The 25081-nt window shown below is 40.9% G+C and overlaps 1 protein-coding gene across 1 annotated transcript in view; it reads right to left on the bottom strand.

The window, feature by feature from the left end:
- The window catches only part of ccser1 (coiled-coil serine-rich protein 1), a 112383-nt gene that overhangs the window by 30844 nt on the left and 56458 nt on the right, over positions 1 to 25081 (bottom strand). Inside the window, exon 10 of the mRNA XM_086206351.1 lies at positions 22419 to 22499. Coding sequence (XP_086062477.1) covers positions 22419 to 22499 — 81 coding nt within the window. The remainder of the gene's footprint in view (positions 1 to 22418; positions 22500 to 25081) is intronic.

Raw genomic sequence — 25081 nt, 5'->3', positions numbered from 1 at the left:
CCGGACCTGTGAGGGTCGAACGATAACGTCAATCACATTGATTTATGATCAACAAACGGAACTGTAACACGTATCTGTATCCTGCCATTTTTAAAATCCAAAGCTATTGCAAATACCTCCTGGCTTGTCTCACTGTCACCACTTCTGCCGAAGCGTACCTGCTTCATAAAATTCTCACACGATGTGTTGGTTGCTTTTGAGAGTTGATAGAGATAAAGTAGATTGTGATAAACGAGAATATTATATGTCTCATTGGGATTGCAGGCACCTGAAATGAATTCAATTAAAATCGTATCGTGGGAGACTTTGTGATATTGGCAAACACTGTAATACCGCAAGACAAATAATGGATAGAACAGTGTCTCATGGTGAAAATGGTGATTCCCAGTTCTACAAGTGACACCTGCGTCCTCATTGCTGTTGCATGCATGATTGACCCAGAGATTTGTCTTGTTTTTTTATGATCAGGTCCTAAAATAGAGCCCATTTAATTATTTACCACTACCACCATTCGACATTTATTTGTAGACGTGCCGGTTGTTTTTAACACCATTGCTGTAATTTCTGCACTGGCAATTATAAACTCCTAATGATGCTGTGGTTACTCAGGAATGTTTGTCACACGTGAACGCACTCTCATATTCTATATGCAATCAAAGCTGGCAATATTTCAGTAACCATGTGCGCAACATCCCAGAATTATGATTAATGAAGTACTTTGTCATTCTGACTCAATGTATGAGAAATGTAGTCCTTGTGGTGTTTTTTGATGAAAAAATATGTTTTGTGTATATGTGAGTATATGCGTAGGATTTCAGGCCCTATTTGCACACTGCATCAATCTTTATGAGGAGATTCCCGTCTAAATGCCTGGCCTTGCTTTCTCACCCTCCCACCCACCACCACAACCGCCACAGCCACCACCACCCCCACTCTGCCTTAAACCCCCCTCCCCCACCCACCATCTCTCCAGGTCTGGCCCTCCTCTTTCGACCCCCACCATCCTTCTCTCTTGCAGGCATCTTTCTGCTTTAATGAAACAGATGTCCCTTCATTAATAAAGACCAGGTCTACCAAAGTAATGAAGGAATGAGCAAGCGTGCATGAGAGAGGGGATTTGTGCATGTTACGCAACCAACAACACACTGCTCTACATCACAAACCAAATCACCACATTCTCTCCCTAACAATCACCGTGAATACTCACACATTTCCTTGTCAAATCTCTTCATCTGAATATGTATGACATGTCAAGCAATTACTTAAGCATTACTAAGTCCCTGAGAGGTAAACAAAGCATAAAGTGGTGATTTATGAGTCTAAAGTCATCATGATATCCCATGAATGTCAAATGAAAGGACTTCAGCTGTTCAGCTCTCCTAGAAATTCCAAAACTGGGATAAATATCCCAGCTCATCACGAGCCCCTCATACTGTAACCAGGAGGCTGTATTGCAGCTTGAAGAAGTGCTTGGATAGTTTCAAGGAGAATTTAAGTAGCATCCTGTTGTGCTCTTCAGATAATCTCATGTCCTTTCCTCTTGAGATCACCACATGCAGCGACACACCAGCTGTTCTCCCACTCTCACAAACTCTTCCAAATATAGATACTAATACACATGCTCATTCATATGAGGGAAGATATAAAAAATTAATGGAAAAATATACTGATGCATCAAACAGATTATCATTTCATGGGAATTCAATACAATATAAATTTAATCATCAATTCATTGTATTTAATTTTGGAATAAAGTATCACTTCTAGCACCGTCGTTTGCCCTTGTTCGGAGTGGTGAAATTAAAAAAGTGGTGTAGCAGTTAAAGTAAGTTATGATACATGTTCTCTTAATCGAAAGCCCATTAAGGTGGTCAAAAATGTTTTTTGCAACATGGTTGATAATGTACATTAGAATACCTCCCTACATTCTGGAAATTTCCCCACAACAATCCACATATATCAGTAATTTTATAATCTGTCTGATGTTTACGAGTCTAATTTTAGGGTCAACCACAATGCAGAAACGATCCCTGGTCAGTGTGGTAAATGGTTTTTCAGTTATCACAGACAACCATACTTATTGACTTTAGCGCAGCATCTGATACTATGGATCACGCAAGCGTTTTGGTCTCAGGGGTACAGTTCTAGACTGGCTTTTGTCATAGCTAACAGGTAGGTTGATGCCAACATTCAATACGGAGTCCTACAAGGGTCTATGCTTGATCCACTGCTTTTAAACTTGTGTATATTATAGCTTGTGTCTACCATTTTTAGCAGTGAATTTGGAACTTTACATATTATTCAACCAAAAAAGAAATTTAAATTAGATTAAAAAAAGACATTCATGGTATAAAATCAAATGATATGTAGTTGTCGTTTCATTCTGTAGATAAATACAGAGATCCTCCAGCTGGTGAACCTGGAAGAGGTGAAGGGCAGAGGTAAGGAATTAGAGTTGTTTAAGGACACAGCACTCTCAGCTTAAAATTGTGTGGCCTAAGTTTTTATCTCCCCATAACCCACTCTAATTTAAAAAGCAACTGAATTACTCTGCTCTGAATTACTCTGCTCCGATTTCATAAATCAACTACTGTGCATTTTTGTCTGAAAGCTGACAGCTAATATCTATGCATTCGCTGCTACATATTGTTCTGATTCTTTTTTGCATTCGTGAAATACAGACAGCTGCATATTTATCTCACCATCACCAGCACCAAAACATGTCAAATCATTTATTAACCCAGGGCAAATTAAAGCTTTTATGTACTAAATCCTATCAATGCTCACCGGAGACAAGTGAGTGGTATGCGCTTTTTCTCAGAGCGTTGTGTTATATTCAGCGTAGAGACACCCATCACAAGAAAATTCACACATTTCTGCACCAGTTAAGCCAACAGTCTTTTTTCCACATTAGAGAATTTGCCCAGCATTGTTCTGTGTCTTGACTAGTCAATTAAAAACAAAATCAGCCATAACCAGATAACTTTTCCTCCAATATAGGTTAAAGTACAGAAAGGACACCATTATCGGCCTGGGGTCATCATCAAAGAAAGGCTTGTTCAGGAGATGAAACTATGAGAAATGGCTTCCATTGTACTAAGACTTTAACTAAATACTGAACTGAGGGGCCCATTTGTGCACGAATATTGCAAATTTTTGTTTTATACAGCACAAAAGCCACACAGTGACATTTATATTATGACTCTGTAAACAGCAGGAACTACATTAAAAACAGATTCCTCAACCCAAATAATATTAAATAGATGTTGCAATAGTTGAGTCACACTGAGGAAAACAACAATATCAAGAAATAATATGTTCAAATTTCAAGGAGCAAGACATAATGCTTTAGATGAATGAATATATCTAAGTACATCAGATCAACAAATACATTCTGCATGGTGTGCAGAATACAGTTCAATAGAAGATTAAATATAGTGAAAAATTTAAGCAATGAGAGATGACACCCAACTCGGCAATGCAATCACGGCTGTGTAAATGACCTGCCATTAGTCCCCCCGCAGTTTTATTGAGTCTGAATTGCATTTAGACAGGTGGTTAGGGCATGCAAATCACAGCTGAGTCAAACCCATAGATGTTGTTTTTAAATCACATGAAAACAGAAATGTGGATTAGAAATAACCTGAAAACAATGAATTATTATTCATCACCTGATGTCAGTTCATCAAAATTGACATAATCAAGGGATTACAGTAACATACACTCAGCATAATTAGAAACAGGTGGTGAAGCTATGTCTAATTTCATGAATTTAGCTATAAATCTTTTAAGCTGAACCACTATTTGAAATTGAAATAGATATTTACTACTGTTGCAAACTTAAATCCTTCTGGAAATCAATTCAATTTAGCTTTATTTTTAGCCTCTTTTCTGAAACTGCACACATGCTGGAGTGTAAAACTGAAATGTTTTGACTGATTTTGAGGAGAGGAGAGGAGAGAAGAGGACAGGAGTCAGGGATCAGAGCACCACTTGAGAGCACTGAGACCTACATAGAACTAGATTGCTCTGGAACACACCCGTGAGGTCAAATTTGCCATAACGAAGGTAAATCAAATGTTCAGCTGTCTTGATTGGAGGGAGAAACAGCCTAAGCAATGAATGGTTCAACAAATGATGGATAGATGGCAGATGGCACATACAAACCTGGGCTGGTTGTGAGCATATCCCTGCTCGGAGGGCAAACAGACCATTACAATAGACCACCTGATCAGATCAATCAGTTACACAAAATGATGGAAACTTAAAAAAAAAAATCTCCATGAAGATTTTATCTGTTGTTTTCTATGATGGTAGTCTTGAAACTAGGAATGCAATACGAACAGAGGCAGCTCAAACCAGACCCAGGTTTGCTGTGTGCTGACCCTACCCAGACACCCATACCTGTTCAATTCCTCCGTCATACCGTGCTGATTACTGGTTCCACACAAATGGAGGAAGACATGTATGGATGGAAAAAACATGAAGACATAATGGTGAGATGGTGCAGTGACATGAGTTAAGAGGACAATGAACACTGGACACACAAACGAGTACAAGCACACATGGATGACAACAAATGGGGTACACAAAAGCAGTTTTGGTACACAGTAAATGTGATGCACTAAAGGAAATGAGGACAAGATTGCATGCTGTATATTTTATGTTCTATATTCTATATCTAATCTTACCTACACTGAGGAAAAAGGAAAATGTTTCTTATGAACTCTTGAGTGACATTTGGTTAATGAGCTTTGAAAATGTTGAGAGAACAATTGAGAGATGAACACGATAAATTATGACAATGTTTCGGTGGTTATCCTAATCTAGCTCCCGTTTTCAGTCCTGACACATTCCAAAATCAAAGTGCATGATAACGCCTACAAGACACACACACATAATCAATAATGACACACAAAATACTGTCAGTACAGCTCTGCAAATTGTAGTGAATGTTAGGAAAGTGTTTGAGACACAAGCACACTTGAACATGCCTGATGCACAAAGCCAAAATAATGAGGAGGTAAGATGTGACAGGAGAACCTTTAGAGATTTTTGTGTGTGTGTGTGTGTGTGTGTGTGTGTGTGTGTGTGTGTGTGTGTGTGTGTTGTGTGGGAATGAGTGTGTAGCACATAAGAAAATAACCTGTTATAAATGCAAAGAAAAACAATATGTGATGGAGAGGGCTTCACCCACATCTATTTTATTACAAAGAAACATATCATAGTTAAAAATAATATGCATCCTACCTTTAAAGACACATTAAAATATGCACATAACCTCACACACACATGGATGCATTTATATTCCCACCACACTCGCGCATAAAAAAGTAGAGATGAGTACAGGAGATAAACATGAAACTGTAGACTGTCAGAGGAAGTAACTGAGAAAAGTGAGGACGGAGAGGATAGATGGAGAGAGAAAGAAAGAAAGAGGGAGAGAGAGAGATAGGAAAGGCGGCAGCACTCGGTGTGAGCGCCAAGACAGTAGGAGGTCTGGAAAAGGGACAGAGGAGGATGGAAGCAGATGAGAGGCGGATCAAAGACCAAGACGACCGGATGAGGTGTGGAGATGCCAGCTCAATTTCGGATTTCTGAAAACAGTCTCATACCTATCTATAGATGATGAGACATGCTCCGTATTTTTGAATCTTAAGGGAGACAATACTATGATCAGTAATGTTGTGTTTCCGTATTCTTGGCACAGATTACTGGCTGGAAATAAACATAGCATCACAACAGGCTGCAAATGATGTTCTACAACAGTTTAAACCTTACACCTAAAATAGGCTGAATTCAAAAAGTATGATCAAGACCAAAAGCTGTTCTGAACAAGTGGATTAAACTGCTTTAAGTGTTCTTACCAGTTTCTGGGTTTTTTTTCTCCTGATACTTCTTGTCAGTTCAAATAATTCTGAAGTTCGGACATTTGATAAAAGCATCACCATCGACCTGTTTGCACAAATAAGTGACATGCAGATGTCTAGCAGAGAGAAGCTTGGCTCTCATAAAACTGCATGGTAATTTATTTAATGTCATGAAAATGCTGATGCTAAAGAAAGAATGAAAAAAAAAAACCAAAACAATGTCATCATAGCCATGGCAGGTTTCAAAGCCAATCACAGCAAAGATCAGCTCTCACAAGAGTAATCAATGGCCTTGAAGACTGAGATTTCAGCCATCCTGTCACTATGGTGCAAGTTACTCTGAGTGTCATGGCCCCAATAATATTAGCTACAACTTTAAAAGTGTTTGGTTACTTACACAAAAAATAGGCTTTTAATGACTGAACGTTACTTAGTTCTCCCTGACAGAAATAACTCCCACACGACTTGTTATCACACTATATATTACTTTTTATTTGAGAAACTGTGTCTATAACATTCTGATCTTTCCCATGTCTGTGTGAATGCCAGGGTCAGCGCCAGCTAATTGCAGCTACGGCTTCAAGCTAGCAGTTAGTTTCTGACGCATGTGTATCCATAAAAGCTACAGGCTAAATGAAAAGCACACCTGGCTGAGTCAGCCTTGATGCCCACAGAAGGCTAATCTTTGGTTGATTATACAATGAATGTTTCAAGAATTTGACATCTTGTTATTGTTCACAAAAATTACATATGAAAAATGTCTATCGTCACAGCAAGGGGGCGATTTCCAGGTGCTGAGTATAAAACGGTTCCATTATCTAAGCCAGTGGTTCTCAACCATTTTGAATTCTAACCCTTGCAGAATAACCAGGTTGGTGTTCGCGAACCCCAGTCCCGCCTAATCCCCTCACCTTTAAACCCCCAGAATGAACAAAAATTTAATTTGGGTTTCATGTTTTTGATTTATTTAAATAACAGCACCACCACAGTTATCATGGGTACTTTAGGCTAACATGAACATGGAAAGATTTTTATAGTTTAAGTGCAGGCAATCTTTGACTCTCGCACTCTCAATAAAATCTATGCCAAGACACGTTATATCACTCAGTAGAATATACAAAAACAGTTTATGCTCTAAAAAGGCTATTTATTTTCACACAACCATTGGGTTCCGCCCCCCCCCCCCCCCCCCATTGAGAACCTAAACAATACAGAAGTTAACCTTACCCATGAGAAACAATATCCACAAGTATGGAGTTTTCTGATGAGTAGACAGCTACTGCATATCAAATGAGGATGGGGGCACTTATGAATTGATCATTAAAGTTAAAGACTAAGGAGGATGCACGGAAGGCAACACAGTAAAGAGAAAATATGGCATCGACTTGACTTGTGGTACAGTGATGCACACACTGACTAAACAATGAAGGAGACAAACATGACTTGCAGTGGCAAAAAAGTAAAAGAGCAAGGAATGAGAAAGTCAGGAAAAGTCAAGAGATGCCTCTTGACACCTGAGTTAAAATGTTAATCTCGTCTTGACCTTTGAGAACGTATCTTAAGGGCTGAGAGCCAGCAGGCGAGCGAACACACACACACACACACGTCTGCTGCAGTCAAATATTGGGCACCTAATTACGTTAGCCTGCTATTCAAATCGATTAATGCGTGGCTACTGATATGGTGTTTGTGGCTGAACGCCGTAAATAAGAGAAATGACAGCAATGAAGAGAGCAAAAAGGAAACAAGTGGAAGCAGAAAAAAGAAGGGCAGCTGGAAAACAAGCTTTAAAAAGGAGAGAAGGAGCTGAAAGGCAAAAAGATCTTCTCATTCATAAGTGATAAGACCAGTTACAGATCAGCGATGTGACGCACATTATCACATGCATGGTGTGGTGCAGATCCTACACACACTCAGAGGCCCACTTGACAAGAGACACAAAAGTGGATGTGCCACCCTGCTAAACTCCTCACAACTCAGTTATTGCACAGAGTATTGCTGTTTTACAGAATATTGCAAAATTAGAGATGTAGCCCCTGAACTTTGGTAGTCGCTGGGCTTTAGATGTGTGAACACTTAAGACCCACCAGTTTAGTTTCATCATTCTTATATAGTTTCTGTTGTGTGTATTGTTTCTCATTCACTTCATTCTCCCACAGCTGCCTTTGTGTTTTTTTTTTTATCCCTCTTACTTCCTTTGCCCTTGACTGTTTCCCTTCTTTACTTCCTGTCTTTCCTCACCTCTTTACCCAATCCCATCTTCTCATCCTGTCCTCTTCCCTTACCCTCTCTTGTCATGGTCTTCTCAAATCCTGTCCTCAGCTTTCCTCTCTCCTCGTGTCCTCTCTCCCACTCTCCTTCTCCCCTCCTGTCTTTCTGTCCCTTTCTTTCTACCTTCTCTGATGTACCCTGTGTCATTGTTCAGATAATTATTTATTAACATGTTTATGTCGCCACTGTCCCTGTCTGTCTGTCGGTACCATCTGTGCCCAGTTAGGTGCCCGCCTCCCTGTGTCGTTCTGCCCTGCCTGAGGGGGAGAGAGCCATACACGGGGGCACAGATCAGAGTCTCCCACACAAGCACATTCCCTTTCTCTCTTTTTCAGATCTTCTTTCTAAGACGCACACACATACCTTCTGCTGACAGCCCCCTCTCTGTGCTGCCCCTGGGGCTAGGTGGGGTTAGCCAGGAAGAGAGGCGCGCAGCAGTCGCCACCACACTCCCTTCTGTCCTGTCGTCTTCTGTTCTGTTTGCTTTGCTCTGAGGACGGTGGTAACAAGAGTGATGTTACCTTGATAAAGTTACTTAGAGGACACTGGCAGAACGTACACCTAATTATGGATTTCTGTTGCTGAGGAATGTTCATCCAGGTTTGAGGGGCAAACGAGGCATGTTAATGCAAGGTTTACTTTACTGTGTGCATGAAAATAGACTTTTTCCACAAAACCTGAACTAATAAAGCTGAAAAGTTTTAAATGTGCGGACTATCAAGAGCCCAAAATTGGGTTTGAGCACGAAGTCCATCAGTTTTACAGAAAAATGGCATATATATCCCAAGCAATGTTTATGCTTAGTAATGCATGACATACTAAAGTACCCAGAACATAATCCTGAAGGATTTCAGCATCTTTACCATGTTGTGATGTGACTGATGGGAAATGTGTAGAGGACAAAGAGAGATGAAAAATCACAAGAGAGATAAAGAAGGAAGAAAAGACAGTGGGAGACAGAGGAAGCCTGTGGGACTGTGGCAGGGTTGTACTCATGCATCCTGAATCTCAATAAGTAAACAGAACAAATATTCTCCATCTCTTCTCCTCCCTCTCTACTCTTCTCACAAGCCATTCCAGGTCCCCTGTCGTCCATTCCCTCTTCCTGATCTCTATCTGTTGGCTTCTTCACTTCTTGGCAGTCCGTCTCTCTTATCTTCTCCTCTCCCCACGGCAGCTTTCTTTCATCCGCTCTTTTTTTGCTCCGTCTCTCATTGCATTTCTTCATCTTCTCTCAGCATCAGAGGTTTTTTTTCGTATATTTGTATGTCTATCTAACTAATGGCTCTTCTTTTGGTTGTTGCGTTGGTCCGTACATGTTCATGAGCGTAACTGTCGCTCCCTGAGTAGAAGACCAGATGGGAGGCTGGCAGAGAAGGTGGTCCTGGTGGCCTTTATCAAGGAGCTGTGAAGAGTGTGGGGCCTTCCTTGGGGAGAGTGCCTCATTAGTGTGAATGGTCCACAGGAGAGCATGTAGAGACGGCATGGATACGTGTCTGTGTGAGTGCCTCAATCTATAATTAGGAGTCACAGCGAGTAGCGCTCTGAATCAGAGTTAGATAAGTGCTCTGGCAGCTAGCCAGATTTGGAGCTAACCTCATGCGTATACACACACACACACACACACACACACATCGTGAGCTTTCACAACTGTGTATCATTTAAAGGAAGAGCAGTGTGGATGCTCGCAATGACTTGGCCTCAGCATCCTCTGAAATGCAGATGTCAGGAGACGTTTGGATATATCCAGTTTTACCTTGACAATATCGGCCACATCCAGAGACACGCCCACACACCTGTACTTTCTCATCTGCCTGTCTGAGGCAAGCAACAAGGGAACCACAATGGGTACCCAAAATAGAGGATCAAAGACATGATACAGCCACACAAACTGGAACACTCAAAATAGGGAATCATTCTTGCCCTCACATTACCTCAGAGAGGACAAAACACACGCACACACACACAATACGCAAAACACAAACACACACTTCCTCCGGCATGCGACCTCCACCTGGGTATAGGAATCTTTCATCTCGACAGTGACTGCCACTGGGCATGCGTGTATAACTCTGCACACACACACACACGCACACACAAACACTCTCTCTCTCTCTCTCTCTCGGTCTGTCTGTCTGTCTCTCCCCCCACCTGCTACCCATTCCCACTCATACATCCAAACTCAGGCAGTCATATAAGTGGACCACTCCACCAAACACAGACACACAAACACAAAAACAAAGTATACACAGCTTGACAGTCAACAAATCAAGCTGTATGTTTACAAGGCACCACCTAATCAAAAAGAGCCAATGCATTTACAATTCAAATGAATTCGGAGAGGTCAGAACACTCAGGTCCATTTGTAGCCTTCTCTGTCAGGCCATTACGAGGCATTGCAAAAGATGATGCACGACCTGCTTATGGCTTTGGTCAAGTTTTATAACTGCAGAATTACTGATGGGGTTGTTATTACATCACCTGTGAGGAGCTCTATGAAAAGACTTTTAGATTCACTGAGGTTCTACACAGCCGTTGAACTGAAGGATGAAAATCCAAATTCGTTGGCACATGGGTGGGAACAAACATAAACCACCCCATTTTGTCACAGCTAGGGATAAGTAAGGATTTCCAAATATCCTAAATTAATTAATTTCCAAGAATTCAAATAATTCATGCAACTTTCTTCAAATACATATTTTCCCATCTTTTCATTGGCAACTACTGGCATTACTATGTCCAAAAGGTGGGGGTAATGTGCCAGGCTCTTAACTGACTGCCATAAAAATACTAAAAAATCAAGTGTTAAAATAACTTCTTGATAGAACTTTGGCACATTCACAAAGTGAACTTTGGTCAGTTATTGGGATTGCTGTTCAAAGACAAGAGAGCGGGGCTAACCGCGAACAGCTAACCAGAACAAAAGGCATTTCCATTAATTACACTGGCTAATGGCCATCAAAGAATCTGTGAAAGCAGTGTTCCCATGACGTCTCTGCACAGGGACTACTGCCTCTAAATGAATACATTAAGGAGCTCAATCTCGGTAGACAAAATAGCTTCCCAGTGGTAGGTGATGAGGGTGGCTATGACGAAGAAGTAGTTTCTCTGCCTTTAATTTGCTGATAAACAGCAGCAAACAATACAAACTAAGAGCAAAATTTCCATTTTATTACTGTAAAGTCCACTCTTCTCTGGTCCAGCTGTTCCCAGAAATACAGAATAGTATTCTTGCTTGAAATGCAAAAATAGTCACAGCCTGACAGATCTGCTGATCAAGGTAAACATGCTTCCAAACATACGCATTCTAAACTCTATTTATGTTTTTATATAGGTATCACTAACAAAACTACTTCCACGATTAACCAGAGCAATTAAAACCAAAAAGTCAGGTTTGTAGTTATGGATACAAAAAAAACTGCATCACAAGTTGTTGTTTTTTTTTTTTTTTTTTCTGGCTTCAGCCCTTCCACATGGTTTCAACTTGCTGAAAAAAAAATAGACTCATTAATGTTGTTTGCCCTGCAACAGGTCCAGAAGTGACTAATAATTTAACAGTGCAGCATTCCTGTCAGTCCTTGAGGAGTTTAATACCCAAAATGAATCACCAACACAGACATACACAAGAAGATGATAAAGGACTGCTAGCAGAAAATCTGCGTGTTTGTGTAAAAATAACTCAAGTACACAAATACAAACATTCACTCAAACACAAGCATAGAGGAGCGTAGGTGCCCTTGCACTAATGGAGCAAACAAATGAAGCTCTAATGGCTCTTACTGTCTCCTCATGCTTTGACCTTGAAGCATAGGGGTCATTTCCTTAAGAGCTACATTTGCACGCACACGCACACACGCATATACACACACACACACACACACACACACTAATATATATATACTGTATATATACACCTGGCTATCCACAGAAACAACTTTGTTTTTGTTTTATAGTAAGGATTTAATGTGTCCTCACTGAGTGTGTATGAAGTCTATTCCTTGAATGCATGTATGTAGGAAAGCTTGCACCTATGCCTGTGTGTGTAATGTAATTTGAGCGCGGCTGAGCAGAGGGTAAGGAGGGGTAAAGCCTGTCTGGATAAGTCCACAGGTCACACGGGTCAATAAAAGGTTATATGTGATGTGACAGGTAGGTTTACAGTTCATAGAGTGATGACAGGCAGGGTTAAAGATCGCAAATGAACAGGAAAAGGAAAGCAGGGACACTGCATTCACATGTTGGTGCTCTGAATACTAAAGCATGCTCGACTTCAGTACAACTCTGTACAGTACAGGTAGGCGGGTAGGCAGGGATTAGACTGGAGGAAAGAGTACACTTTGTTTAGCATTCCTCCCTGGAGGTGTTTTCACTTTGGGAAATTCCAGAACTCCTGTGCATCATGATTTTTTTTTTTTTTACATATATAGGTGTGGAAGGGTTTCCCAATTCAGTACTTAAAATTCCAACTTTTATCAGCTCTGCTCTCAAGTGTTGTTGTTCTTTTAACTTGCCAGGCAGTTGATAAATTTCCATAATTGAAAACATTTCAAGAAAAGGAGCAAAAAATAAAGTGCACCTTTAAAATCATGGTGACCATTCTGAGCTTTATGAATCCCTGGCTTGTTGTTAGGATGCCATCATGTACAATTACAGGAATGGGCAGCTTCAATAGCATCAGCTAGACAAGTGCAAAATATGCACTTTCAGAAAAGCTCGGATGTTTGAGGTACGCTTGATCTGGCGTGTCACGCACTTGAATGCCTTTTGACTAGGAGAATATGCAGACTGGAGTATAGTTCTCATTGTTCAATATCTGTAACTGGGTCATTTGTCAAAATCACTGACTTAGAACTGAAATCACCTGCACCATTGACTTACAATACAAGAGACATGATCTGTATCTCTGTGATTCAACAAGTTCTTTTTTTTTTTTTTTAACACAACCACAAAAAAATATGCAGATTACATTCACTTCCTAGAGACAGACCTTTTCTGATTTATAGATTAAACTAGAAGAGATGTTTTCATCGCCATGATCACTTTGGGTCACCATTCAGCAGGGTAAAACTAGTTAAGGTAGGAACATAGGCAGCATTCTTGTCTACATTGTGGGACAAAGTAGTGCAGGTAGCATTCCTCATTCAGAGGGTCTCCATACCAGGACTTGACTTCTAAATAATGATCACATTAAACCATCAATTATTGTTTTACTTCACATAACTGGCATTGGTTTGATGCATCTTTTATGGAAATCAGTCACACATTTCCTAGAATATTACGGGATTGCAATTTTTTGAGCTAGAACATTCCACTTGAAATAGCCACCCGTTAATGTTTACTTCAAGTGTCTAAAACCAAATTTAGATGTCGACATAATCTTCAACTCTGATGGAGGAAAAGTTAAGCGCAGCATTAGCCGATTTGTGAAGTAAAACTGGTTCAGGCCTGTAGAACTGTATATAATAATCAAACCTCAGTACAAAGACCCCCTGTTTCTAGTACAGCACATTAAGGTGGGCCACTATAAGACAGTCACGTCCAGCCAGGTGATATCAGAATAGAGACACTCACTCAGCTGTCTCCTTGATGACAAAGTGGCGCTCCCGTGCGCCTTGATGCCCTGGAAACAGAAGACATGTTGACACAAGAGCAAGCAATAAAAAAGGGGGGGGTACAGAGACAGACAGGGACTGTTGTTAGATCAGAGGAGTAAACAATACTTTATGTTTCCCAGCAATCATAAACCAACTTCTAACACTGCCTGTCACTTTAATCTACATTTATCTTTGAAATAAAACTGCAAACAGCTCTTCCAAACTGAACTCATACATACAACAGAGTGTGGTGGTTTATTTCTTCTGCTCATGAAAACATTATGCAAATTCTTGCAAGTAAAATTATAAATGAGTGACCTGTTAAAGGTGCTCTGCATCAATGACACTCATCTTGACAAACAGAAGAAAAACAGAGCTACTAGATGAAAACTGCAGCAAAGTACAGGGTTTACACACGCTGGTGGAACTGGTTCTTTATGTTCCCACACAGGGATATGCTCGCCAAAAAAGCACAACAATTTGCTCAAAATCCACAAGACCAGGGCAAGTCTTTTAGGGAACTGTGCAAACACGAAAGCCCAAGTAACAATGTTTCAATGACAAATTTCTCCATATTTCCACAGCGGTGTGGTCTCAGCTGACAGTGTTCTATTCAAAGAATGAGAAACTCTGAAAACAAATTGCACTGAGGAAATTATTTGTACACAATTACATTGTACACAGAATAATGCAAGATGCACCAAATAATCTTTTAAAAATCAAGTTTTGTCGAACAATAATTAAAATACAAAACTTACTGTAATGGAATGGCCAGAAGGGACAGAAGTGTCCACAGCATGACACGCTTCTGCCTTCAGCAGAGCAACTTTCTCTGCTGCCACCCACTGAGACTGACTCTTGCGATCAGGAATGTTAATGAAGAATATTTATGACGCTTTACTTAACAGTAAGTTACCTGCCAACAGTAATAAGAATTTAACTTGCAACCCTGAAATCATAAGCTGTACTACGACATTAGATGGAGATTGAAAAATTAATAATAATGGTGGTGTAAAATTTTACTATTTTTGCTATGAATACAGAAAAAGTATAAGATTTATACAGGATATGCCTTGCCTCCTTCCCTGATCCTCAATCACTTACATATAACTCGCGCGCGCGCGCACACACACACACACACACACACACACACACACACACACACACACACACACACACACACACACACACACACACACACACATCCCTAGGGCTTAAATAGTGAAAGTTGATGGTCACATAAAACTGCTCAATTCTCCTGAACACAACCTTCCAAAACCTTACATCCCTCTGCCTATGACTCAGATTTCCAAATTATAAACGGGAACATGTTTTTATAAAAGCGACTACTATATGAGTTCAAATGTCAGTGGAGAGAAATATCACACTGTCGTGAGTAAAAATCGGGATCAGAGTAGAGGATATCGTCCCATTTTTGGTCTACTATTGTCATTTCTAATCATCAAACTGTAGGAGGTTAGACGCACATCCTAAACCTGACACAGCAACATCGAGAAAACCAGTTTTATAAAGAACAGGTTTGGTCATTGTTTTAAAAAAACTGATAATAACTCATTAATGAAATGTACTTCACAAGACATAGCCGACTCCCAAAAGAGGTAAACTTTTTCACCGCACCGTTCACAATTCACAAACTATTGCAAGACACATAGTGACTAAACCTCAGAACAAAGTTAAACACCTATAACTTTCCCCATAACTTTATTTCTTTCAGCGAGCTAGATGCTCAGCTTAGAGAGGACAGGGTTAATAAGAGTCAGTGAGAAACTGTAATAGAAGATGAGCAGTGACAGGGAGGGTAAAGGAAGGGTGAAAGTGTAACGGTAATGAAGGAGAGGAAGGAGAGGAGGGAATGTGAGCTGAATGGTATACAGGAGAAAGGCCAACTATAAATGAGAACGTAGTCAGGTGCAGTTGAATGATATCAAGGAATGGATGAGAAACATACAAAGAAAGGAGAGTAAAGCAAAACAATTTTAAAATCGCATGTTGATAATGAGTAGGAAGGGTGAAGGAAGGGGTGATAAAGATAGAGACAAAGATATGGTGGGATCCAAAATGGATGTAAATGTAAGAAATGTCCAAAAGGAAAAGCAAGGACATTTTTATAGAGGGTCACTTTATGGTAAAAGAGATTACGGCAATCGTAAAATTTAACGAAGAAATAGAAGAAAGATGGAGGAACAAGAAGACTGACGGACATAAAAAGAAGAATGTATAAGAAGTCTAAGTAGGGCAGAATGCTGTCTCTCCCATGCTCAGCCCCCATCTCCTCCTCTTTCTGTCTCTCTTTCTTATTCCTATCCCTAGCAACACCATTACTCAGTGAGGACCACGGCTGTACAAAATGATCTAGTTTGGGAGTTGGAGACCTACATAGTCAAAATCAGCACTGAGCCCTCCATCCTCCTGTTTAAATTAGCACAGACGTGGAGAGAGCTGCTGACGCAGGTTCACATGCTGCGTGTCATCAAACATATTCAGGGTTCCCTGCTCCAAGAGGACACCTATCGGCTTCCTTCAACAGAGGGTCTTGTGAAAATAATCAGTGTCACTGCCACACACTGAAATAATAGGTGGACATCAGTAAAAGCAAGCTAAATCAAAGGCTTCTTTGTTCCCCTGACCCCCCAGGATCAATAACCCTGGACAAAAACACCCTCGGAACCAAAGCAAAGAAAAAGAATCGATGGCCGTTCTGCTTTAGTTTGGACAAGTGTTTGGACAATCAATTTCACACAACTGAAACGCGATACAAGCTGGCCACTGCAATAACAGCAACTAACTGGAAAAACTTTAGTTTGTGGCTGAATGTTAAGGAGAAGTTGTACAAACGTAGCAGCTGAACCTCTGGAATATCGTTTCATGCATTTACTGCTCAGGTGTGATCTTCCAGCAGGTGTAACAATAGTATGAGTTCACCTTTATGCAACATAGATCAAGTGTACTGCCAATACAGACACAATGCTCTCTATCAGGGGCTTTCAAAGTCTGACACAGTATGCCTCAGGAGCCGCCTCATCCTCCTCACTAACATTGATAGTGACAGTCTGTCCAAAATCATTTATTAGTTTCTCACTCTTGAAAAGTAGGAATACGGGAAAAGTCGACCAAACTACCATCATTACTCTCATGTTTCATCATACTGGTCATTTTGACCAAAAAGGTTACAACTCCTTAGCTCACTCGGTTCGGATCGGCACTGGGCCTTCAGTCGTTGGGACCTGCATGAGAAAGCTTCAGAACTAAGATGGCAGATGTACTCATACTCTGAGTGTTGGAAGAGAAGCCATGCCAGCACCTGATGGCTCTGAAGAGGGACCACCTGTGCAAACTCTAAAAAGATTTTAAATAAATATACTTCCCCTCGGCAAAGAACCCGAGGATCAGGAAAGAGTGGTTATGGTGCCTTTACCTCTGAGCCCCACATTTATGGCTACGACTGCCACCAAAAGGCTCTGGAGCAGCCTGGACGTTAAGTTTGGATTTTTGTGGGTATTGTATCGTAGTTTGAGTTGAATTATACTTTTAGCGGTTTTTGTAATATATTAATATGTAATTTGTCAATGGTTGCCATTACTGTATTGGAATTGCTCCATTCCATCTGACAGAGGACAGCGGACCCCTAATCTGCCATGGTATCTGGACTCATAAACACAAAAATAGGGTTCCGTTTCAAAATATATATCTTAATCTCTAATGATTAATTTCTATTGAAAAAAAATGTGATACATCTGATGTATTTCAGATGAATGTTACCATAGCAATACCATGTAACTCTTTGGCACACACGCCAACTCTTTTTCCAAGCATTAACAATAGAATGCCTCATTCACAAAATATACAGTGATTCACTCATTGGCCTTTACATCTACGCGTAGTATTTGTGCGACGGTTACGTTTTGTTTGTTCTTGAGTACAGAGGTACAGGGCCTCGGTATGTTTCACAGTCCAACACATATCAGTGAAAGCCAACGCTCCGACTTGATTTTTTTTTCTGAGTCACTTTAGATAACATTAATAAGAAGATATGGGACAAAGACAAGGGTAGATATGACACAAGGGGACACAGAGCCAGAGAAAAAGGGAAACATTAAAAAAAAGACAGGAGTGAGCGAACCATCAAGAGCTTTTGACTCCCCCCAAAGCTTCCCTTTTAAGAATGCCCATGAAAATAGCTTGCTAAAAGAAAGTAATTTCAATCTATTCAATCCCCCTCTAAAAATAAAAACCTCCAGCTCTTAAGAGTCTGTAAAGAACATTGAAAAAGCTTCTTGGCTTTTTTCCTCAAACCCCACACTTTTTCTTCTCTCTCTGTCTTACTCTTTCTCAGCCTTTAAGTGCGGAATTGAAAAATAGGGGTCAGTTCACACTTTTCAATTTGTGTTTGGCTCAGTCACTCTACTCCCACTTGTCAGCTTTAGGTGGATATCTAGTCTTCCAGAGCAGAACTCATGACGAGGCTCCTGAATATCATTTGAGATGTCTCATACTCTGGCTCGCCTTTATTCACGTGTTTTAAGACCTCTTTTGTATCAATTCTATCAAAATTACTGGCACCAAAGTATACAGCGTTTACAACTGCGCTACCTTCCCTCCACTAGGTGAATAAGTGATGACAGTCAGACATGTTTTAAATTTTGAATCTTCTGTGTTTTTTGTATAAAGACAACATCAAAATTATTTAAAAAATAGCCTAAAGGAACTCCCCACTGATAGATCTACCTTAGATTACCTTGCCTCTACTGTTGTGATCCGTCTTTACATCAGAAATTAAAATCAGCTATGTTTTTCTTGGAAGTAATCATGCAAATGGCCTGATCAGGTTAATATATTTGGTTTTCTTCTTCTTGGATGTGTGACTTAAGTGTGCAAACTCAAGGTGAAAGTCCATTATTGTGTGTGGAATAGGGAACACCCAGTAGTTGTCCATTTCCATTCAACCACTGCTTCAGAAATAAAGGACAGCAACAATTACGGACCTGAACACCAACTCAGTGCCTACAGTGGATCTGAGGATGCTCAAAAATCCAATAACCTTTCCTTTTCAAAACTCATTATATGGAGGAAACCGTTGCCCCGGTAAAATTGAATAAAGTATTAACTTTGAAGTAAACTGGCCTAAACTTGTATTTCTGTGGAACATTGTGGGGGCCAAAGTGTCAAACAGTGGGAAAACCAGGGCAGGAAAACCGATTCCTGGAGCAATGGAAACCTGGAGGTGAGGAGATGAGCGAGCTTCTGCAAACTCAGAGATCAGTGACCAAAAAGAAAGAAAGCAAAATAACAGGTGGAGGAGGAGGACATCAGAACATGGAAAAGTAGGAGGATGTTCCAGAAAGGAGAGTCTGTGAGGAAGAGGAAGTGAGTGAGTAAGATGGTCGACCTCTTGAAGTGGCAGGCACAGTAGAAATAGCTGCCCCACTTGTAGACACACTTTCTGTTGCTAGCCATCAGTTCTGGATACACTGGGGTAACTAACCTATATAGGCCTGTTTCATGCCGCAGCATACAGTACACTCCTTCTCTCACTCACACACCCCCACCCCTCATTTACACAGGCACGCACACATGGGGAGGGGGAGGGGGGCTCAAATCAGGCCACACATGCTGTAAGCTACTGCTGATTTAAGTCACCTGCGCTGCTAGCCTAGCTTGCTAGCGGGCAGCCAGCTGCTCCTCTAATTAAGAGCCTATCTACTCAAGGGGCCTGAGCATATGGAGGACTACATGGTAAGGTACTGGTCTTATAACAGACAGCAATGCCATACGGCTCAGCACTAGCCAGACTTCCTGAAGTTGGACTTGCTGTTTAAGGAATTTCAGGTCACTGTGAAGCTGACCAGCTGCTCAAGGAGTTTTAGGATCGACTTCAAGAGAAGAAGAGGGAATCATAGAGTGACTTTCTGTATGATAGTCCATGGCAGTGTCATGATTCCTCTGAGACACATCACAAAAATCTGTGCAACGCCAGAAGAAACAATACCCATAACAAGACAAAATGGTAACTGCTGAGTCACTTTCACTCAACTTGATTGCTCTGTTGGAGACAATATAGTGCATTACTTTCACAAGTCTAGTAAGCCAAAGCAAGGTGACAGTCTGAAATATTTAAACTGGTCAAAATTCATCAGAATTCAAAAAACCGTATGAGAACCAAAAGTAAATAACGTTAAAAATCTGTAAATCCTCGACAAGTTTTCTTTTTGTCCACTCGGAAATGTCTAGACAACTATTAAACACCTATAATCACATAAAGCTAAATGGGCCCTTGGTTAATTGCGCCACCGTACTAATGTGTCGATTATTGGTCGGACAAGACATTAAACACACAAACAACAACTATAATGAGTGAATTATACTGTCTGAGGCATAAATGCAACCTATTTGACTGAGTTACTCTGACACTTTCAACAGCATTTTATCATTACTTTATGTTTTACTTTCAACGGTCAGGACTAATGGCTGTTTCGTCAAACAAATATACATACATAATTGCACAGGTAGACAAATGTCTGGACATACACACTTCCACACATACATTTAGAATGCAGACACAAACCCACACCTTGGGCTGCATAAGCTTCCAGAAGCATAAGGCCATTACACAAAATGCATTAGTTTGTCTGTGTGTGTGTGTGTGTGTGTGTGTGTGTGTGTGTGTGTGTGTGTGTGTGTGAGAGAGCGAGAGAGAGAGAGAGAGAGAGAGAGAGAGAGAGAGAGAAAGAGAGCAAAAACTTTATATGCAGGACAAATGAAAAAGTGATACAGCAATAACAGTGACAGTTATGGTAAAATGATAAGATTTAGGACTATAACGTAATGTGATCACAACCGGGACACAAGCATTTTCTTAGACACAACGGTTTTTGTTTTTCTGCACCTGTTTGAGTGAGTCACCCTGCACAGCAGAAGAAACACAGCCCCAGTAGGGGAGTGTCACAAGCAAACTAAAACACTGTAATTTTCGGTGTCAAGATTTATCAGAATCCTTTCCATCTGCAGCTGTGTGGATGCGGCAAACAGCACACATTGCACCGATTCTGTGCCATTAGTATGTGGAAGCACAACTGCTTCTAAAATGTTATTTCTTTTCAAATATATAAAGCATGTTGTACTAATTCACTTTTAGGTTCTGACCAGACAGGACCTTAATCTGACAGATTGATGTCTTGGGTTTATAATGTGTAATCTTTGGTCTACAAAGCCAACCATTCACCTGATAACTCCCTCCGATACCTGCAGCCCTCCGTATGTGTGACATCTGTATTGACTCACGAGTGAAAGGGTGCATACACACCAATCTCCTGCAAAGGCTTTAATGATATATTACCGTGAGTTTCTTGCAAAATAACCACAATAAAACAGAAATAATTGGTCAGTATCAGGTTGTCTATGTGGCCAGACAGGGTTTTACACTGTCAAGATGAACTGGACAAGCAAAGGTTATTAAGCTTCATGAAAAATATAAGGACAGTCAAAAATGACGTTCCATGTTCATGTCATAGACGTGCTAACACTGCAACTCACCTGAGGATTGTCAACTCCACTGTCACACTCTAAATAGGTTATGGTTGGTAAAGAGATTGGTCATTACTGTAACAGCCCCCCCCCCCCCCCCCACAGAGCCACTGATGGTACATAAATGGACTGCATTAATATAACACATTTCTAGTCCAACCACACAAAGCGCTTACAACCCATTCACCCATTCACACAGACATTCATACACTGTTACACACACACATATACACAACTTAAGGTGCCAACGTCCTAATGCATATATATATATATATATATATATATATATATATATATATATATATACAGAGAGAGAGAGGTATGAGAGAGAGAAAGAGAGTGAGAGAGAGATGGTAAAGGCATTAGGGCCAGCTAGAGGTTCAGTGTCTTACTCAAGAACACTCCAAACCAGAATCCTCTGATTGACCCTCTTACATCAGAACTGCAAATGGTTTACTTGAAGGTACTTTGCAGCCCAAGTCTTGGGTCTAGCATTTTCAGTTTCTCAGTCACCCGTTCTTTCAATGACTAGAATACACTCCAAAAGACACCTAATAAATAAACAGTTAATGACTGACACTGCGTGATGCACAGCTGCTCACACAGGCAGTTTTTATCTGAGCACAACAGTCGATGACAAAGAAGAAGAAAAAGAAGAGAAACAGAGAAACTGACCCTAAAAATCAGCTCCTCTTTTCATTACAGGCAGACATTTTTAGACAGTCATCCATTACATCTGCAGTGTTCCCATACTGTCAGCCCCTGGTGAAGCCAAAGAGGCCATGCCAAGTAAGGGCATTAGGAAGGCAGGTAAGAAGCAGCACAGCACCCTCCTGGAGCACCGTGGGAATAGGTGGAAGGGAGGGAGGAGCAGGGAGTGGACTACAACATGAATGTCACTGCAGTACAGCATCTTTAGAATGAGTATGATGGATTGGAGCTTTAGCTCATCGTGAAAAGATGCTGTTAAGGTGATGGCAAAGAAAGGGGGAAGACAGGTAGGTAGAGAGATAGCTTCTGTGGCTCAGCGTAAAAGGTGTTTTAAAAGACTGGCTGGAAAAGGTAGGAGAATAAAGTGAGAAGGAGCATGAGGGGAAGATTTTTGTCAAACCGAGCCTCATTTAGCGATGTGTAATCTCACCTCTGGCCCCATGTGTTCCGTCTGTGTTGTACGGTCAGTCATTTGGCAGTCTTTCATCTTCAGGGCAGCTTTGGCACTCTCCTGCAAACAAAACACACACAATCAGCCATGTCCAAAAGAGGGGGAAAAAAGGAACATCAAATACAGATAAATTAGAACAGCTAAATTCTTTCCCGGCAGACCTATCCCTTACCTCGACTGACAACACTAAGCCTAACCTGCAACTCTAAATAACCTCCACAAACATTAATCCTTTTCTGATGCCTCTCCTGGAAATCCAAGAGGTCATAAAACTGGGCTGAATTGCTGGGGAACTTTTCTACAGGCGAATATTAGAGCAGAGGCCCCGCACAAAGTGCAGCAGTGAAGATAAATTCATAAAAGAGGCAGCAAGTGTTGGCCAGCCCTAGAAGGTCCTTCTAGGGGATAATTAATAGGTTTCCACTGGCAGATTTACAGACTGAGACGCAGAGAGAAAAGCGTTCACCCCTTTCCTTCAAAATACAGCCCTTTTACCTTGACCAGGAGCTTGAAAACTACCATGTTGCCTCTGTGTGACTATTTTGAAAAGGGAGGCTGCGAGTCATCTGAATGAGAGGAACCCAGCTCTATTTCCACAGGGAACTTTTTATTACATTGTAACTTATCATTCTGACATGCTTGCCCTACACTGTTCACGGGTAAGAACAGAAGGGGCTGGAAGTTGCAGCAGCCATGAAATATTGAGAAATTCATTAACCTTGATTAAAATTTATCAGCCAAATTAGGACAAGGTGCAAGCACAGGTTTCTGGTAAGAAGACACTCGACGAATGAAAGACAGATACTTTGTGTTATACCGCTTAAACCAAAATCTCGCAGAAGTGAGCTGACAGATGGAGTTAAAAACTGATTTTGTTTCTTGCATGAAAAGCAAGAGAGGATTTCCAAAGCTAAATGTTGCAGTCGGAGCATAGCCCTTTAACAAAATGCATCAGTAGAGAGGGGAGAAAACTCATAAAAAGTGACAGCTAGTGATGGCTAGCCAGCTAGCAGGTCCTTGTAGGAGATAATTAATAGGTTTTCACTGGCAGATTTACAGACGAGGGCAGAGAGAGGAGCGCTTTGGCTAGGAGCTGCCCTTTCCTTTAAAAGTGCTGCACTTCAACTTAGCTGCGGAAGACCAGATTCCACTTCTCTCTATCTCACAGACACTACACTCTCAACCAAATGCACCAAAGAAAATACAACAATATATAAAGAAATAGATTGGTGCAGAATTTTTCACAAAAAAAGCACATATGCAGCATTTTCTTGGAAATTAAAAGCAGTTGGTGGCGATGGTCCTGTCAGAGCAGCACCAAACTAATGAATACACACACACACACACACACACACACACACACACACACACACACACACACACTTGTCTGAGATCCGTGTGTTTGTGCATATACAAGTGACTGCACGTTCTAAAGACTGATGGATCCATCTGGGAAGAGGAGCCATTTGGTGGTTTCCCCAGGTAGTGATTTGAGAGAAAAAAAAGAGGGAAGAAAGAGACAAGAGAGAGGAAGGAGAATCAAAGAGCAGGACAAAAGGTGGATAGAAGAGACTGTAACGACTTGGAGACTTGAGGGCCTGAATCCACAAGATGAGATGATCTGAAAGCACCCGCAACCTCATTTTCAGAGCACTTCTCTCTGAATTGTTCACTTGTGCAAGGTCTAATGTCTCCGAGCACCTCTGCATTCCATCACTCCAAAAACAATTCCAACATTAGAAATACGACATGCACCTGACTTCTTGACAGGCTGGGTGGCATTCACATATTCCTGTATGTTTTTCAAAGTTCATGTTAACCCTTCAGTGTTATTTTAAATTCCTGGGATGTCAGTCACAGCAGCCAGAATCAATATCTCTGCTAAGGGATGTTGCAAAAAACTAATAACCACATACTGATGTTTTCACATTACTATAAACATTTAATAATCTTGAGTCAATAGATGAAAATTACATATAACTTAACAGGTTCCAAATACCCTAGATTGAGAATTATGGCCCTAAAGACATGTATGTCTTAGAAAAAAAGCTAATAGTAAAACTCAACTTAATGGCACCTTCTTTGAGTGGTTATGACAGTAGAGGAAAGCTCCACTCTGAACAGACTCAATTGTTAGCAAGAATCCTCTGTAGCTGCCTAAGTAGCCATTTAATGTGTCCATTTGGCCCGAGGTAAATCTGGATACAGATGTGCTCAGCCTGGGTATTAGCTCTGCATTAAGTGTACTTATGACTGAAAACAGGCTCCCACAGAAATAAAAGAGGGGAAGAGATCAGTCGCTGAAAGGAGAAGGAGAGACCAATGAGAGCAAGAGGAGCGAAGAGGAAGAGTGAGAAAACAAAGTGCGAGTGCCAGAGAGTGATCAGAAGAAACACGTGCCAAATGAGACTCAAGTCAGTGGGTTGGAGTGGCATCTCTCACACTGCTGCCATAACACGGGCACATTACTCTGCTACAGCCTGGTATAATGTCTCCATTACGGAGCTGTGATGGAACAGGTGACAAATTACAGGCATGTACAGTAGGTGACAAATGCTGACAACAGTGTTGCTGTATGGACCTATTTTGCCGAGGGGCCAACAGCGGAGCTTCCACATTTGTGGAGAAAACTCAATAGATGT

The sequence above is a fragment of the Aulostomus chinensis genome, chromosome 6, assembly GCF_037954235.1.
Source record: "Aulostomus chinensis isolate RoL2024-O1b breed Wild chromosome 6, RoL_Achi_v1.0, whole genome shotgun sequence".
In the NCBI taxonomy this organism is placed as follows: domain Eukaryota; kingdom Metazoa; phylum Chordata; class Actinopteri; order Syngnathiformes; family Aulostomidae; genus Aulostomus; species Aulostomus chinensis.
The sequence above is the reverse complement of the archived record's forward strand: the minus strand, read 5'-3'. Positions and strand labels throughout refer to the sequence as shown.